Below are 16,292 nucleotides of genomic sequence, written 5' to 3' on the forward strand. Positions count from 1 at the left end.
TATATATATATATATATATATATATATATAGCTTAATTTAAAAGGAAAAGAGAAAGTTCAATTCCACATAGGAGACTTATCCGGATTAATGTCAAGCTCAACAATAATTATTGGAGCTTATACAGTAGGACAACGAGAGTATGAAATGAAGACACAAAACTATACATTGGTAGATATAGAATGGATCATTTATTGAATAATGGAATACAGGCAAAATTCTATCCCCGAAACTTTATATATCGTCATTCACATACAGTACTGTTTCGGTGTTTAGGCAGAATTTTTAAACTGGTTCTAATTCAAAGACTGAATAAGAAGGATTAATAACTAAGTAAGCATTTTTAGGAGCTATCAGGTGAAATGTTTTTACAGGATATGATCTGTATATGTTGATACTGGCTTATTAATTGTGTAAATGCTCTCAGCGGAGTTTTTTAATTTAAGAGTTGAATTGAGAAAATAGTTAAGATAAGTGTCTCAAAAGACATAAGTAAAATATATGTTTTGGAATTTTTGAGATGAGGATTGATAATTTGGATTATTTAGACTACTGTTCTCATCTTGCGTGTTATTCATGCAATGTTTTAGTTGACTTTCTTCAGGTGTCGGACTCAGGAATCTTTCTGTTGAACACAGAAATCTGCACAGAATTTTAAATGCAACAGTATATTTAACCCACGGGGGTAGCATGCTCTCGTTCCATCATCGTTCATGATTAGGTAGAAGTCTTAAGTAATTTGTAATTAATGCACATTTAATATTTTTATCTGTTATGCCACGAGTCCTTGCAGACTTGTGTTTTAGAGATAGAGTATTAGGTAGAATTGAATTGTAAATGAGACAATTCTGGAGATTGAAGGTTCAAGCTTCAGTGTGAATTACTTTAAATTTCAACCCCATCATGACTGACGGAATGAAAGCATGCTACCCCCCCCCTATAGATAAATATAAAAAAGAGTTACATTCAAAATTCCACGCAGATTCCCAAATTCGAAAGAAAGATTCCCAAGTTCAACAAGATGCACCTGAAGATGGTCAGAGATTACATCGGCCGAAACGTTGTCCAAATAACACCCAAGAAGAGAACAATCAGTCGAATAATTCAAAATAGCAAAGAAAGTTCAATGACTGCTTATTCCTATTTGAATGCTGCAGAGAATATGGGATGCCTTACAAAGGCTGACTCAAGAAATTAAACCTTTTGCTTGCTTGACCACTGACGTTTACTCAGTAATCTTATTTTAGCCTTCCATCTTTTCGTTAACCATTATGATCACTTTCAAGAACTGCTATTAAATCCAGCACCAGAAAAGGTGTGCAATTCAACTGGAAGATAGTGGCTTTCTCAATCAGGATCCCTTGGAGTGAACTTCGAGATGCAGCAATTTAAGATGAAATTGGACGGGCGCTTTGATCATTGCGTCTTCTTTTGTATAAATTTCTCCCTTCCTTTTTCTATTGAAGTATGCTTGTTTTATTTTTTGCAAAATTTATGAAATTAAATTGAAAAATTATTATTATTATTATTATTATTATTATTATTATTATTATTATTATTATTATTATTATTATTATTAATGGTTAACAACAACAACAATAATAATAATAATAATAATAACAACAACAACAACAATTGCGATCTACTATATTTATATATTTTTTGCTTTACATGCATTTGGAATCCAATACATCCCTCTTGGTTGATTTTGAGACCAACTGACAAAACCTTTCTTTTTTTTGTAGTAACTCTTAGGGTATGTCCAAGTCATCGTAGATGTCGTTTGCAGATTATTGAAGAAATTATGTTTTTGGAGACTTGCTTAGACTTAGGAACTCCCACATTCTGTGACGTATGAGGCTGTCAGATTATACCTTCATTTTCGGTCTGAAATCATGTCAACGATGATCAAATCTCGATTGTTTGCTTCAAGTTCATTTTTGGTCTTCCTCTCTTGTAGGAGCACTTTATTAGCAATTCTCTCTGGAGCCAATCTTGGGGTATGTTCGAGCCAGCCTAGTTGTCATTTGCAGATTATTGAAGATACTACCTCTTGGTTAATACGATCTCTGACTTCTTGGATGGTAGTTTGATCCCTAGACTTTTTCTCAGGCATTTGGGATCAAATACATTCAACTCTTGGTTGATTTTGAGTCTGACTGGCAGAACTTCTTTCTGATTATGTAATGAATTGCACTAATTAAAACCAAAATGTTTTACTTTATATCTGCAGATAACAGTGAAAGCTATTGGGCATGCGACTGATGTTCCAGTTTATTTAAAAGAACCTTCCTTAAACATGAAGATCTGCATGTATGACCGGCTATACCAAGAAACAATTCTCTTATTCAACAGGTACGTTTTGAAAAATAAAATTATTCTAAAACCAATTTAGCCAGATTTTTAAAAAAATATAATCTACATCCAATTAAAAAGTGATGGAGTTTTTGAAGTTGGCTGTTCGGATGCAAATAGAAACTGCTTGACAAAGAATAAAAGTGTAACATTGTCCACGGACCAAAACACGTTTTGTGCAGTTTCAGTTGCAAAGGTAACCAAGACAAAGAATAGGAAATAACTCCAACTCGCTTGTTCTTTGTAGTAACAACATTTATTTCCTCATTGTTATACCCATGACGTCATCCACGTGATCTTGAACGTTCTCCTCGTCTACCACGAGATCTCGAACGTTATCCACGTCTCTCATGATCGTTTTCTTTCTCTTTTTTTATAGTCCTTTTTTCCACCCTCAGTGACTTCACTTTGCATGCATTTGCATCCACGGTATATTACAAAAGGAACAGGCAGAGTACACATTTCTAAAGGAGTAGTTTTTACAATTCCAAATTGTTAAAACACTGAAAAATAAATACGTTTTTATTTTTACACTTGTCATACCTGAATTCAAAATTCACGTAAAGTTAAAATTTTTAAAAAAGTTGGTAACGTGTTTTATAAATTTAAAGAAATGAACATCATCTCATATATATATCTCTAAAAGTGAAATTGTCTCTGTGTGTGTATGTGTGTGTGTACGTTTCCCTACCAAACTACTCTGTCAATTTTCAGTCTACTGACTCGAGATTTGACATAAAGGGTATTCAGACTTGTGAAAATCTTTTTAATCAGATTTCGGCCAGCAATTTGGCTGTCAAGGGGTCAAAGTTCAGCGATTTAACCTTTGAAAACTCTACCTAGCTACTCTGTTAATTTTGGATCTAAATACTTGAAATTTTAGATGTAGGTTACTTGGACATGGATCAAACTTTTTAATTTGATTTGAACCCAAAACAATAAATGTTAAGAGGTCAAATTGGTGTAAAATTTTTTAAAATTTGACCTCTGCGGTCTCTACCAAATTACTAAGCCAATGTTTGGTCTAAACATTTTAAATTTTACATAAAGTGTATTCAGACATAGGACAAGCTTTTTAATCGATTTTTGGCCGAAATTTTGGGTGCCAAGGAGTCAAAGTCCAAAAGATTTTACCTTTGCGGTATCTAGCAAACTATTCAGCCAATTTTGAGTCTAAATATTTAAAAGTTTACATAAAGGGTATTCAGACATGCAATAAGCTTTTAAATCAGCTTTTAGGCGAAAATTTGGCTGCACAAAAAGTCAAGTTGAAAGAGTTCACCTTTGCAGACTCTACCAAACTCCTCTGCTAATTTTGAGTCTAAACACTTGAAATTTTAGATGTAAGTTACCTGGACATGAGTCACACTTCTTAATGTATATATACATATGCAAATAAAGTCATGAGCAGTACATAGGGCCCGAACAAAGCCAGGCTGAACTGCTAGTAATATAAAAAAGCAGCAGCACTCACTCTATATCGGTTAAACCGGCTTCCTCTAAAGAAGGAAGTGTCATGGGAATGTAAAATTCACAAGTAGTCTACAGTTGCTTGTATAATCCGGCCAGCAGAGATGACATTAGGTTTTTGTAGTTCTTGCAGAGAGATGTCGACGTTAACCTCCATACAGAACCTGGTATTCCCAAGCTCAAGGTTGTTTGATTTCATTGATCTAACGAGAACTGGCGTGTCATGTCATCATGCCTTATATATAACATAAAAACATATTACATAATATGAATTGAAATGTGGGAAATCTTATATATAAAAAGCTACATGTCTGTCTGTCTGTCTGTCTCCATATTTTAAGACTATCTCTTCTGAAGTGAAATCACAGAGTAGTGCTAGGGGCCTCAAATGGTTGGATTTCTTTGGACCGTTCTTTTATGGGTCTTTAGCCGGTTAAAATCTTTGCAGTAATCACCTTTCGTTCTTGTTAGCTCCAGTGACTTCATGCCCTGTCTGGAGCGATTTTCATTAGAAAAAAATTTGTCCTTGCTTCAAGTGGTCTCCACAAATTTGCTGTTTGATACCTTGACATAATACATCTTCCTATTTCACTAGCTTCTTTTTAATGTAAGGTAGTCTGACTTTGCCATTAAATGACGCCTCACGTGCTGAGTAAGCATTTTAAAGCCATGGGCGTAACGTGACAGAATAGAATGCATATGTAGGCATAAAGATCGCAATGAGAAGAAAAAGGAAAGAAAAAGGAAAAGACGCGTGGCGATTAGGAAATTATGCTCGAGAAGCATGCAAGCCTTTTCCTTTTAGCCTATCGAAAGCGAGCTGGACGGTCGGCCAGCTGTGTCAGGTGACATGTATTGACAGCTAGTTGTGTCTGATGCCATGTATTGAGAGCCGGCTAATTTGGCAATCAGAAAGAGAGAATATGCTTGTGTTAAATACGTGTCGGCGACTGGTGTGGTGAACAAAGAAAATAAATAATTTTTCTTTCACCTGGAAAGTTTGTGTCGAAGTTTTAATTTCCTTTGCGGCTGTCTTTGCATACAACGTTCGAGTCCATTTTTAAAAAGTAATCACAACGAAACTAATTACCGAAAGCTTGTGGAACTCTATTACTGCTGCCTGTTTTCCCCCTATTTTATAGGCTTCGACTTTTCAAGATTATGGTTGATAAGAACCTCTTGTCTTTGTGATAATCATATTTCGTTCTAGTTACTTACTTGTCTTGAACGATTTTTTTTTAAAGAAATATTCTTTGTTCTATCCTTGATATTAAGTACTATCGAGAAATTGATAAATAGGGCTATGACAACAGCATATTCTTTTCATTATTTGGACTTTCTAGTATATATCCGACACAGATACAATTAATCAACTGAGAACCACATCACTCTACATAAAAAACATATAAGATATCAATGGATGAGAATCCAAACAAGGAAAAGAATATGCTGTTGTCATAGCCCTAATGATAAGACACTATTTTACTTACTTGCTACGTGTTGACGTTTTATAAATATATAATTGGAAAGAAACCCTGTTCCGTACAGTTTGGAAAAGTATAGCTTATCGATCAAGCATAAGCGAAATGCTTTCCCTTAGAATTTGGCCCCCTTTTTGTTCAATAACTATCGCCATTTTATGTGGCTTATCTCGTCTTACTCTGTAACACATTCTACACCTCTCGCGTCTTATTATTTTTCCGCTTTCCCCGCACAGAGAGAGCACACTTTTTGTTTCTTTGAGGTGAGGGCGTTTGTAGTATTACTACTACACACCTTCACTTCAGCCTATCCGAATCCTTCTTAGAAGGAAGTGTATATTCATAAACAATGATTAAAATTTGACACAATTTATTCATTCAATCAGATTACGTAAATATTGCGATGAATTCTCAAAGTTTTATAAAGTAAAAAAAAAATAAATTGATTAAAAATTCCTTTCATTCATGTGCAATATTGATTTTAAAACATTTTTGCATTTCTAGGAGAGGCTTCGTCGGTTGGTGTGTCTACCACGCTTCAGTTTGATATTGCATCCTCATCACTAAATGCGCAAATTGAAGGGACACATCTGATTAAGTTTGAAATATTATTTTCTTTGGTCTGTCATATAAATCACTTTGTTGGTCAGTCTGTCGCCTTAAAATCTGGAATAGCATTTCTAGATGCATCCACGAATCCTTATAAAAAAAATCTGGTCGTACATCTAACATATTTAAGTTTTAAAAAGCAATTTCATTGCAAAATGCACGGATTGAATAGAAGTTTCTTCGAACCATGTAAAATCATAACTCTGATTTCCAGCAACAGCAAGTCAAGATAACATCTGAATGCGAGCGCTAGCTCCATTATACTGATTTCCTATGTACATATTAACACTGTCTTTTTTTTTTTTTTTTTTTACACAGTGATCACCACTTATCAAGGCCCGGAAGCCACTCAGGGATAAGGGTTATATGTCTTGTGAGAATCCAAATTATCAGATACGTACTTCTAGGAAATTTAGGTGCATTCCAAGCATCACTATAAAAAATTTATTTTCCATTTGTCGGTCAGTCAAGCTTCTGTTTGAAATATAATCTTCATTGGTCTGTAATGTTGATGTTTGAAATAATGCTTTCTCTTGTCTGCCTTGGATTGGCATTTGTTTTGGTTTGCAATGCTCACATTTTCTTTGGTATATAATAATTGATTTTGAAATAGTATTTTCTTTGGTATATAATGATTGATTTTGAAATAGTATTTTCTTTGGTATATAATGATTGATTTTGAAATAATATTTTCTTTGGTATATAATGATTAAGTTTGAAATAGTATTTTCTTTGGTATATAATGATTGATTTTGAAATAGTATTTTCTTTGGTATATAATGATTGATTTTGAAATAGTATTTTCTTTGGTATATAATGATTAATTTTGAAATAGTATTTTCTTTGGTATATAATGATTGATTTTGAAATAGTATTTTCTTTGGTATATAATGATTGATTTTGAAATAGTATTTTCTTTGGTATATAATGATTAATTTGAAATAGTATTTTCTTTGGTATATAATGATTAATTTTGAAATAGTATTTTCTTTGGTATATAATGATTGATTTTGAAATAGTATTTTCTTTGGTATATAATGATTAATTTGAAATAGTATTTTCTTTGGTATATAATGATTAATTTTGAAATAGTATTTTCTTTGGTATATAATGATTGACTTTGAAATAGTATTTTCTTTGGTATATAATGATTAATTTGAAATAGTATTTTCTTTGGTATATAATGATTAATTTGAAATAGTATTTTCTTTGGTATATAATGATTAATTTTGAAATAGTATTTTCTTTGGTATATAATGATTGATTTTGAAATAGTATTTTCTTTGGTATATAATTATTTATTTTGAAATAGTATTTTCTTTGGTATATAATGATTAATTTGAAATAGTATTTTCTTTGGTATATAATGATTAATTTTGAAATAGTATTTTCTTTGGTATATAATGATTGATTTTGAAATAGTATTTTCTTTGGTATATAATGATTAATTTTGAAATAGTATTTTCTTTGGTATATAATGATTTATTTTGAAATAGTATTTTCTTTGGTATATAATGATTAATTTTGAAATAGTATTTTCTTTGGTATATAATGATTGATTTTGAAATAGTATTTTCTTTGGTATATAATGATTAATTTGAAATAGTATTTTCTTTGGTATATAATGATTGATTTTGAAATAGTATTTTCTTTGGTATATAATGATTGATTTTGAAATAGTATTTTCTTTGGTATATAATGATTAATTTGAAATAGTATTTTCTTAGGTATATAATGATTGATTTTGAAATAGTATTTTCTTTGGTATATAATTATTAATTTGAAATAGTATTTTCTTCGGTATATAATGATTAATTTGAAATAGTATTTTCTTTGGTATATAATGATTAATTTTGAAATAGTATTTTCTTTGGTATATAATGATTGATTTTGAAATAGTATTTTCTTTGGTATATAATGATTGATTTTGAAATAGTATTTTCTTTGGTATATAATGATTAATTTGAAATAGTATTTTCTTTGGTATATAATGATTAATTTTGAAATAGTATTTTCTTTGATCTGTCAAGCTTAAGTGAGATATATCATTTTCTTTGTTTTGTCATGCTTAAGTTGTAAATAGCATTTGATTTATATTATTTAATTATTGGATTCTTTGGGATAAGTACTCTATATGTTTATTTATTTTCGGACTATCATCCTCATATTTATAGTTGTTGTTTTCACGATGTTTCGGCTAACCATAAAAACGAGGATACTGATGCGCGAATAAATAAATAAAGCATTTTATTTGATTTGCTATGCTTAGATTTGAAATGGCATTTTATTTGGTCGGACATACTGAACTTTAAACTGTCTTGCTTAAGTTACAAAAAATATCTTCTTTGGCATGTAATACTTAAGTTTTAATAATCGTTTCTTTGATCTGTCATACTGAAGTTATAAATAGCATATTCATCGCTAAACGACGCATCTTTCAAATAGCCGTTCTTTTCTATTTCAATGAAAACAATAGAAAATTTTTTTTATTTTTTTTTTTTATTTTTGCATTTTTACTAAATCCTTATTCATTAGATTATTAATAAATAGGGAAATAATATTGTTTCATCTACTTTAGTAAGCGCTTTAATTAATATAATTGATGAAAATTAATTTCCTATGAAAAGTTTTATTTAAATAATTGCAGTATTTCAAACGCAATACTTTGGAGAGTCGGAGGGGGTAATAAAAGAACGAGAAAATGTAATTGATAATATTTTAGGATTGCAAGATATTTAATCCACATTAAAGAAGAGTAACATGTAAGTATATTATGAATAATGGAGGTATAATTGCATATACCTCCCCTCTTAGGGGAACGCGAATGTATTATTGTATATATATATATTAATATATGCTTGTGCCAGCCCCTTTAAGAAACTCGGTTCTTATTGTTGAGCACTTTAAAGTTGAAATAGAAAGTCGGTCACCTAAGCTCGCATGCAAAGATCATGATGTTATGATCATTAGATCGCTATGGCCGGATATTAAGACATTAAAAAAATAAATGTTAAAATTTCAACGATATTTCTCGCGTTTAAGATTGACCATGAGGTTTGTTCCTTGCTAATGGAGTCAGAGATGGCTTTGTGGCCAGGTTCGAATCTCCCGACTGGTAGTAATCGTGTCACCTTGCACTGATGATTCCCGAAAGGATGAAACACTAGTGTGTATATATATATATATATATATATATATATATATATATATATATATATATATATATATATATATATATATATAAAGGTTTTTACTGGTACAAAATTTTATTAAAGTTTTTAAAAGGATAAGTGGAGTCATTAGTAGAATTATGGGGAAGATCAAGGTGGGGAGGGAGGGAACAAAAAGAAACTAGATGTGAGAAAAAATAGTCAAAAGACTATTCAATTTTTTTGTCCCCCCCCGCCTTGATCTTCCTCATAATTCTAATAATGACTCCACTTATCCTTTTTAAAACTTCAATATATATATATATATATATATATATATATATGGGTGTGTATGTATATATAGTCATACACACATACACACATAATATATATATATATATATATATATATATATATACACACGCACACATACATATATATATATGTATCTATATTAATTTATTCAATTTAGATCAACAAAATTACTATTAGTCGCAACAATAAATTTACTGTTTCAGTCATGAAAAAACATTGTCAGGTGTCAAGAGACCTCTACTGTAATAATCATATATATCTTTTAAGGGAACTCTGTCTAACAAAATACGTGGGTGTAATCGAATGCAAATCACAATTAAACCTTACTTCATTTTGTCTGCTCTTTTCCTGACAGAAGTATTTTATCTACGATCGTGTCAGTGGGAGGGGGGGGGGGACGTGTATTCTGGCCTCTAATTAAATTTTCAGGACATTGTGACGGTACCACGAGCCTGTTTCTTGACGAGAACCTCCCTGTATGGTACCAAGGTTGGAGTTCTCAGAGAAAATCCCAAGGCCGGGCACGCGTTTTAAGAAAAAGAAAAGTTTGACGGGTACCGACTGCAAATTATGCGGTCTCTATGGTACAGTGTCCAGGTTCAGACCAGAATCGTCGTGGAATATACTCGAGGCATTCACGGGCGGCAATGTAAGGCAAATAAAAGAGACACAAGTCGACACGGGTATGAGAGTTATTAAATCAACAAGTTATTTAAACAAATTGAACCGGGTAAAATGTAACTACGAAAACAGAACATGCAACTGAAATCATAACTGAAATAACATGAAAAAAAAAAGAATAAAAGAATATATACATGCAGACAATGATTTGGGACAAGGAGAGGGGGGGTGAGTGATATTTCGATTGTCTTAGGAAGGTTCTTTTTGTTCTCTTCGATGAGAATCAACGAGATATGAGTGATACTTAGAGAGGGGGGGATCACACTGAAAGTCTCAAGATATAGAGATAGTTTTTCCCTCTTTCCTCTATTTTTTTTAATTTTCTTTTCTTTCCCCCTTTTTTTTCTTCTTCCTTTTTTCTTTTTTTTATAGTCAATGATATGTTACTTATGGGCCGATCAACAGGGGGGGGGATTCAGCATTTAGGAAAAAACCTTAGTTCGAGGGTTGCTTTTCTTTTCCCCATTTTTTTTCTTTTTCCTTTTTTTCATGGGGCATTCAACAGTTCACATAATTGATCGAGCAAAAACAATTTAGAAAGAGTTACTTAACTTCTTTTGTTGAGTCGACGTTCAATTCACCCGAAGCTTCTTTCCCTTTTATGAGGTGCTGGTTTGAAGGATCGATTCTCGTAAATTCCAATCCATTTATGCTAAGGTGGATATATGTTATTCCTTATCAGCACGGCGTGAATTCCAATCGATTAGTGCCAAGGTGGGTATATATTGTTCCTTTGTGGCACGATACGAGTCGACGAGATGTTTTTCTTTTTTTTTTTTTTTTTCGAGCAGAATGCCCCCACACATGTTTCCGTGTCCACCGCCTTCGTCGAACTGCCTTGATTCTCCCGCGTTTTTCTTGTTGGCGACAGTTGAAGGTCATTGCGTGAGTGTAGAAATCTAGGTCACTCGGCCAGCCTCATTTTGACTCCGTCTGCTAAGGATTGGGTGTGGGAAGGGGTGTCTGCTTAATTGATATATATGAAGGGTGTGAAAATGTTTCTCTTAACAACATCCAAAAGAAAAGAGAATATTCTAAATTTTAAAGAAGAATATTTATTTAGCTGTTAATGTTGCCTTCTTTTCTGCTAGCAGCAAAAAAGGTTGGTGCATGCCAGGATACAGAGAGACATCTGTGCACCTTAGCTTCTTAATTTATCATCGATTCTTAATTCAGACTTTACATGTGCTATTTGATCAATGTTTCTCAATGGACTCTCCATTTCTTTCACTCTCTCTTTCTTCGAACCATGTGAAGTCATGACCTGATTTCCAGCAACAGCAGGTCAGGGTGACATCTGAGTGCAAGCGCTGGTTCTATTATCATAATTTCTTGTACATATTAATGCTGCCCTGTGAATCCAAATTATACGATATTTACTACTAGGAAACGTATGCTTTACTATTTAACACTATGAAAGTCCTGGATCCTGAGTAAAAATACGGTTTACCAACCCATGAAATTTTTTTTCATGAAACGCACTGATTTTAGAATACAAGAACAGAGTCAGTGGCATGTGAGCAAAGGGAGGGGGTGTTGGTAGTTCTGGGCATCTAATTATATTCAAACTATCTTTTTTCTCATGATATTTCTCAGTATCTTCAAGGTATACAACCAAGGAATTGGCCCAAATCATTATCTGGCCATCAATAGACCTTTGCACGCCACTGAACAGATTACTAGTGTAGTCAGTTCTCATCAACAAATCAGCGTGTTTCATTCTTGTATTAAATATTCAGGCCTGGTGTACTGAAAAGATCATTTGGCAGGAGTAGATGCACCTGGCACAGACATGCACCTGGCTGGAAAAAATAACATAATTAGAATACAAGTACAGACTCTGTGGCATATGAGTGAAGGAAGAGGTATCGGTGATCCTGGGCATGCAATCATCTTCAAACTATCTTCTTTCTCATGATATTTCTCAGTACTAGGAGTTTTTTTTCCAAGACATACAATCAAAGAGTTGGTTCCAGGCATCAACTGGGCATCAACATACATTTGTACACCACTAAGCAGATTACTAGTGTAGTAATATGTTACAAATCAACAAATCAACATGTTTTATTCTTGAGTTAAATATCCAGACCTGGTGTATTGAAAAAATCATTTGACAAGAGTATGTGCACCTGGCACAGGCATGCACCTGGCCGGAAGAAAATAACATAATTGATTGTCAAAAGTAAAATAATTGTTGGTTGTAGTCAGGACACCTGGCTGGGAAAAACAAATTTGGTGGATTGTGAATACCAAATAATTGTGGATTGGAACCACCTGTAAAAGATTAGCAACAAAAGTAAACACCTTGATTCTCAATAAAACATCGAAAACAAAGTCTCTCAATGGATATTTGCAGATTTTTAGTGGGTGAAGGTACACAAAATATGTAGTGATCATGCTGGAAAATTGATTATTAATCCAGATTATGTTTCTCAGAGATTTTGGGGTGTTGTCGATGGTTGAATAGTGGCACTTATGGGTGTGGATGACAGCACACTTTTTTTTTTTACATTGGGGTCACCACTTATCAAGGCCCAGAGGCCACTCAGGGATAAGGGTTATTGCGTGTACAGTAATCAATGAGATAGTATTGTAGTAATCATTAGTATTAGAGATTTGTCAGGAATTTGTTTATGTTTGATTTGAAGACATCCAAGTTGTAGTCAGGTGGAAAACAGGCGAACAGAAGAGAGTTCAATAATCGTGCACTTCTGAGAAAGAAGCTCTGCTCATGGAATCTACGTTTGGATGTAGGCACAGATAAAGAGTGGGGAAAATTATTGACAGTATTTTCAGCCAGACGGGTGTTTCTTGTGAAAGATTGACGAGGGGGGGGGGACGAGAGATTGGAGCTCAGACGAGCACTTGATATTGGAACTACCTTCTGCTACCTGAGTGACATGTTGGTGATGTTGGTGAACATGCTCGTTGTTGTTTTGCTTAAGGGAAGATTGAGCATGTAAAATGGACATTAAACTGATGATGATGATGACGATGATAATATTAACCTTTTATAACCTGGTTGAACTAATTCATTGAGTCATAAATAAATGAATATAACGGCATAAATAAAGTGGGAATTAATTCAAACACGCCTCGTACGTATTAGTTCAGTATCTGGGTAGATGCCAGAGACCTATAGATTGCAACTATCCATTGCTTGCATACAGTATGTCGCCATCTGTCTCAGAAAGTGGAGGATTTCGTTTGTTGTTTTGAAGCACCATGGATAATAATCAAGGTAAGTTTATGAAATGCAAAAATTCTCAGTGTAGTTTAACTATTGAACTTCATAATTTTTCCAGTTTAAAGACAATCATAATATCATTTAACATAACTAAAATTAATAAATATTTTTTCTAATCATCTACGTCATAAAGGGTTAAAATACTTAACCATCATCTATGAAGCTTCTAGCTAAAACGTATCCACAACAAGTGTTCCTGTAAAAAGATAAACAGTTCTTTCTCATTAAGCTAACCGTTATTTTATTTATTTTCTTTACTACAGGGAAACAAGTGCATTAATGATCCGATTTGAAGTGCCTAAGCAGATGCAGAACCACCTTGAAGTTCTTCCCAAAATTGGTTACATCCAAGCCAAATCACAATTTCAGGCTCAGCTGAAATTTTTACCCAGGTATCAACCATTACTACACGATTTAAATCTAAAATATAAAGTTATAGTATCGGATTTTCGAAGTCAGACCCAAATAGCATTTAATCTTGCAAATCAACCTTTGCTTTTGACTATACAATATTAATTTTTTATTGCTGTACAGTGTTATTGATAATATAATAAGATACTTTGTTACAATTTATTTTAAAAATTACTTAGTCCAACTTAGAAGACTGGTAATATAAAGCAATTTTAAATAACCACCTTAAAATAAGAATCAGCAAGAGGAATAACATGTATTTTTTATTTGAAAAATATAGTAGGATTCGTTTACTTTACAAGTATTTTTTTTTTGTGTGCCTGTATTAAAATGTGAAACTTAAATTTAAGAATTAAAATAACGTTGCAGCATCCCGGGAAACGCCGGGAAGGTACTACTGGTATTACTATAATAACACTATACATTTCAACTTTTCCAATGTGAAACTTCTGTTGTCTTGATGAATATGTAGCTTATTAATAATGAGTCGTTCCTTTGTATACCACTCAGGTCATAAAATTAACAATAAACATTTTTTTAATAATCTACATCATAATTCAGGTCATAAAAGTAACAATAAATATTTTTTAATCATCTACATCATAATTCAGGTCATAAAATTAACAGTAAATATTTTTTAATCATCTACACCATAATTCAGGTCATAAAATTAACAATAAATATTTTTTAATCATCTACATCATAATTCAGGTCATAAAATTAACAATAAATATTTTTTAATTATCTACATCATAATTCAGGTCAGAAAATCAACAATTAATATTTTTAATCATCTACATCATAATTCAGGTTATAAAATTAATAATAAACATTTTTTAATCATCTACACCATAATTCAGGGCATAAAATTAACAATAAATATTTTTAATCATCTACATCATAATTCAGGTCATAAAAGTAACAATAAATATTTTTTAATCATCTACATCATAATTCAGGTCATAAAATTAACAATAAATATTTTTAATCATCTACACCATAAATCAGGTCATGAAATTAACAATAAATATTTTTAATCATCTACATCATAATTCAGGTTATAAAATTAACAATAAATACTTTTTAATTATCTACATCATAATCCAGGTCATGAAAATCAACAATAAATATTTTTTAATCATCTACATCATAATTCAGGTCATAAAATTAACAATAAATATTTTTAATCATCTACACCATAAATCAGGTCATGAAATTAACAATAAATATTTTTAATCATCTACATCATAATTCAGGTCATAAAATTAACAATAAATACTTTTTAATTATCTACATCATAATTCAGGTTATAAAATTAACAATAAATACTTTTTAATTATCTACATCATAATCCAGGTCATGAAAATCAACAATAAATATTTTTTAATCATCTACATCATAATTCAGGTCATAAAATTAACAATAAATATTTTTAATCATCTACACCATAATTCAGGTCATGAAATTAACAATAAATATTTTTAATCATCTACATCATAATTCAGGTCATGAAATTAACAATAAATGTTTTTAATTATTTACATCATAATTCAGGTCATAAAATTAACAGTAAATATTTTTTAATTATCTACATCATAATTTAGGTCAGAAAATCAACAATAAATATTTTTTAATCATCTACATCATAATTCAGGTCATAAAATTAACAATAAATATTTTTTAATCGTCTATATAATAATTCAGGTCATAAAATTAACAATAAGTATTTTTTAATCATCTACATCATTCAGATCATAAAGGATTAAATTACTAAGCATCTTATATTCATATTTACCTAAAACACTGGTAGCCTGGACATGTTTTTTTAAAGGAGGACAAAACATAGATGATTCAATTTAAACTCTATTGCATTTATCTTAACCATGTTTATATCCATCTTTGCAAAAAAAGTTGTTTCCAGACGTTTATCTCTAGCGGAACCTTGATATGATGTAGATGATTAAAAAATATTTATTGTTAATTTTATGACCTGAATAATGATGTAAATGATTAAAAAAATATTTATTGTTAATTTTATGACCTTAATTATGATGTAAATGATTAAAAAATATGTATTGTTAACACTTTATGACTTGAATTATGATATAGATGATTAAAAAAATATTGAGGGGATACATGAGCTTATAGTCTTTGGTACATCCACCATTAAAATACTTGTAAAACACAGACAGAGGGATGCAACATTTCCTCCATGAGACGATATAGTAATATGTTAAAGATATTATAGTAGTCATGTGATATCTCATTTGCATAATAATTTCACAAAGTTTTTTTTTTCTTTAAATAAATACATATTTCTGCGCTATTCATTTTATATTGTATTCTATCACTTGCTGAGTGACAACCGTGCTATCGTTGCCTGCTTTTGCGTTGCTTGTGGAAAAGTTCAAGCAGTTGTTGTTCATCCTTAGATGTAGACACCTTTCCTTCAAGATTCAAGACATGTAGAAGTTCAAGTGCAATGTGAACAGACATCTTGCTGCTCAACTCCCTACGTAGTGTCCCTGCAACTTATGTCCCTGATAGTAGCCTCCTACATCAAAGTGGCACTGTGT

The 16,292-nt window shown here is 31.6% G+C and overlaps 1 protein-coding gene across 3 annotated transcripts in view; it reads left to right on the forward strand.

Moving 5' to 3' along the window:
• LOC145261207 (cilia- and flagella-associated protein 74-like) overlaps positions 1-16,292 on the forward strand; it is a 2,330,915-nt gene that overhangs the window by 543,229 nt on the left and 1,771,394 nt on the right. For all 3 annotated transcript variants that reach the window (XM_080119545.1, XM_080119548.1, XM_080119547.1), the window contains exons 23-24: positions 2,232-2,353; positions 13,569-13,697. In XM_080119545.1, coding sequence (XP_079975671.1) covers positions 2,232-2,353; positions 13,569-13,697 — 251 coding nt within the window. The remainder of the gene's footprint in view (positions 1-2,231; positions 2,354-13,568; positions 13,698-16,292) is intronic.

Source organism: Euprymna scolopes, chromosome 37 (genome assembly GCF_053919585.1).
Source record: "Euprymna scolopes isolate OS-2025 chromosome 37, ASM5391958v1, whole genome shotgun sequence".
NCBI classification, from domain to species: domain Eukaryota; kingdom Metazoa; phylum Mollusca; class Cephalopoda; order Sepiida; family Sepiolidae; genus Euprymna; species Euprymna scolopes.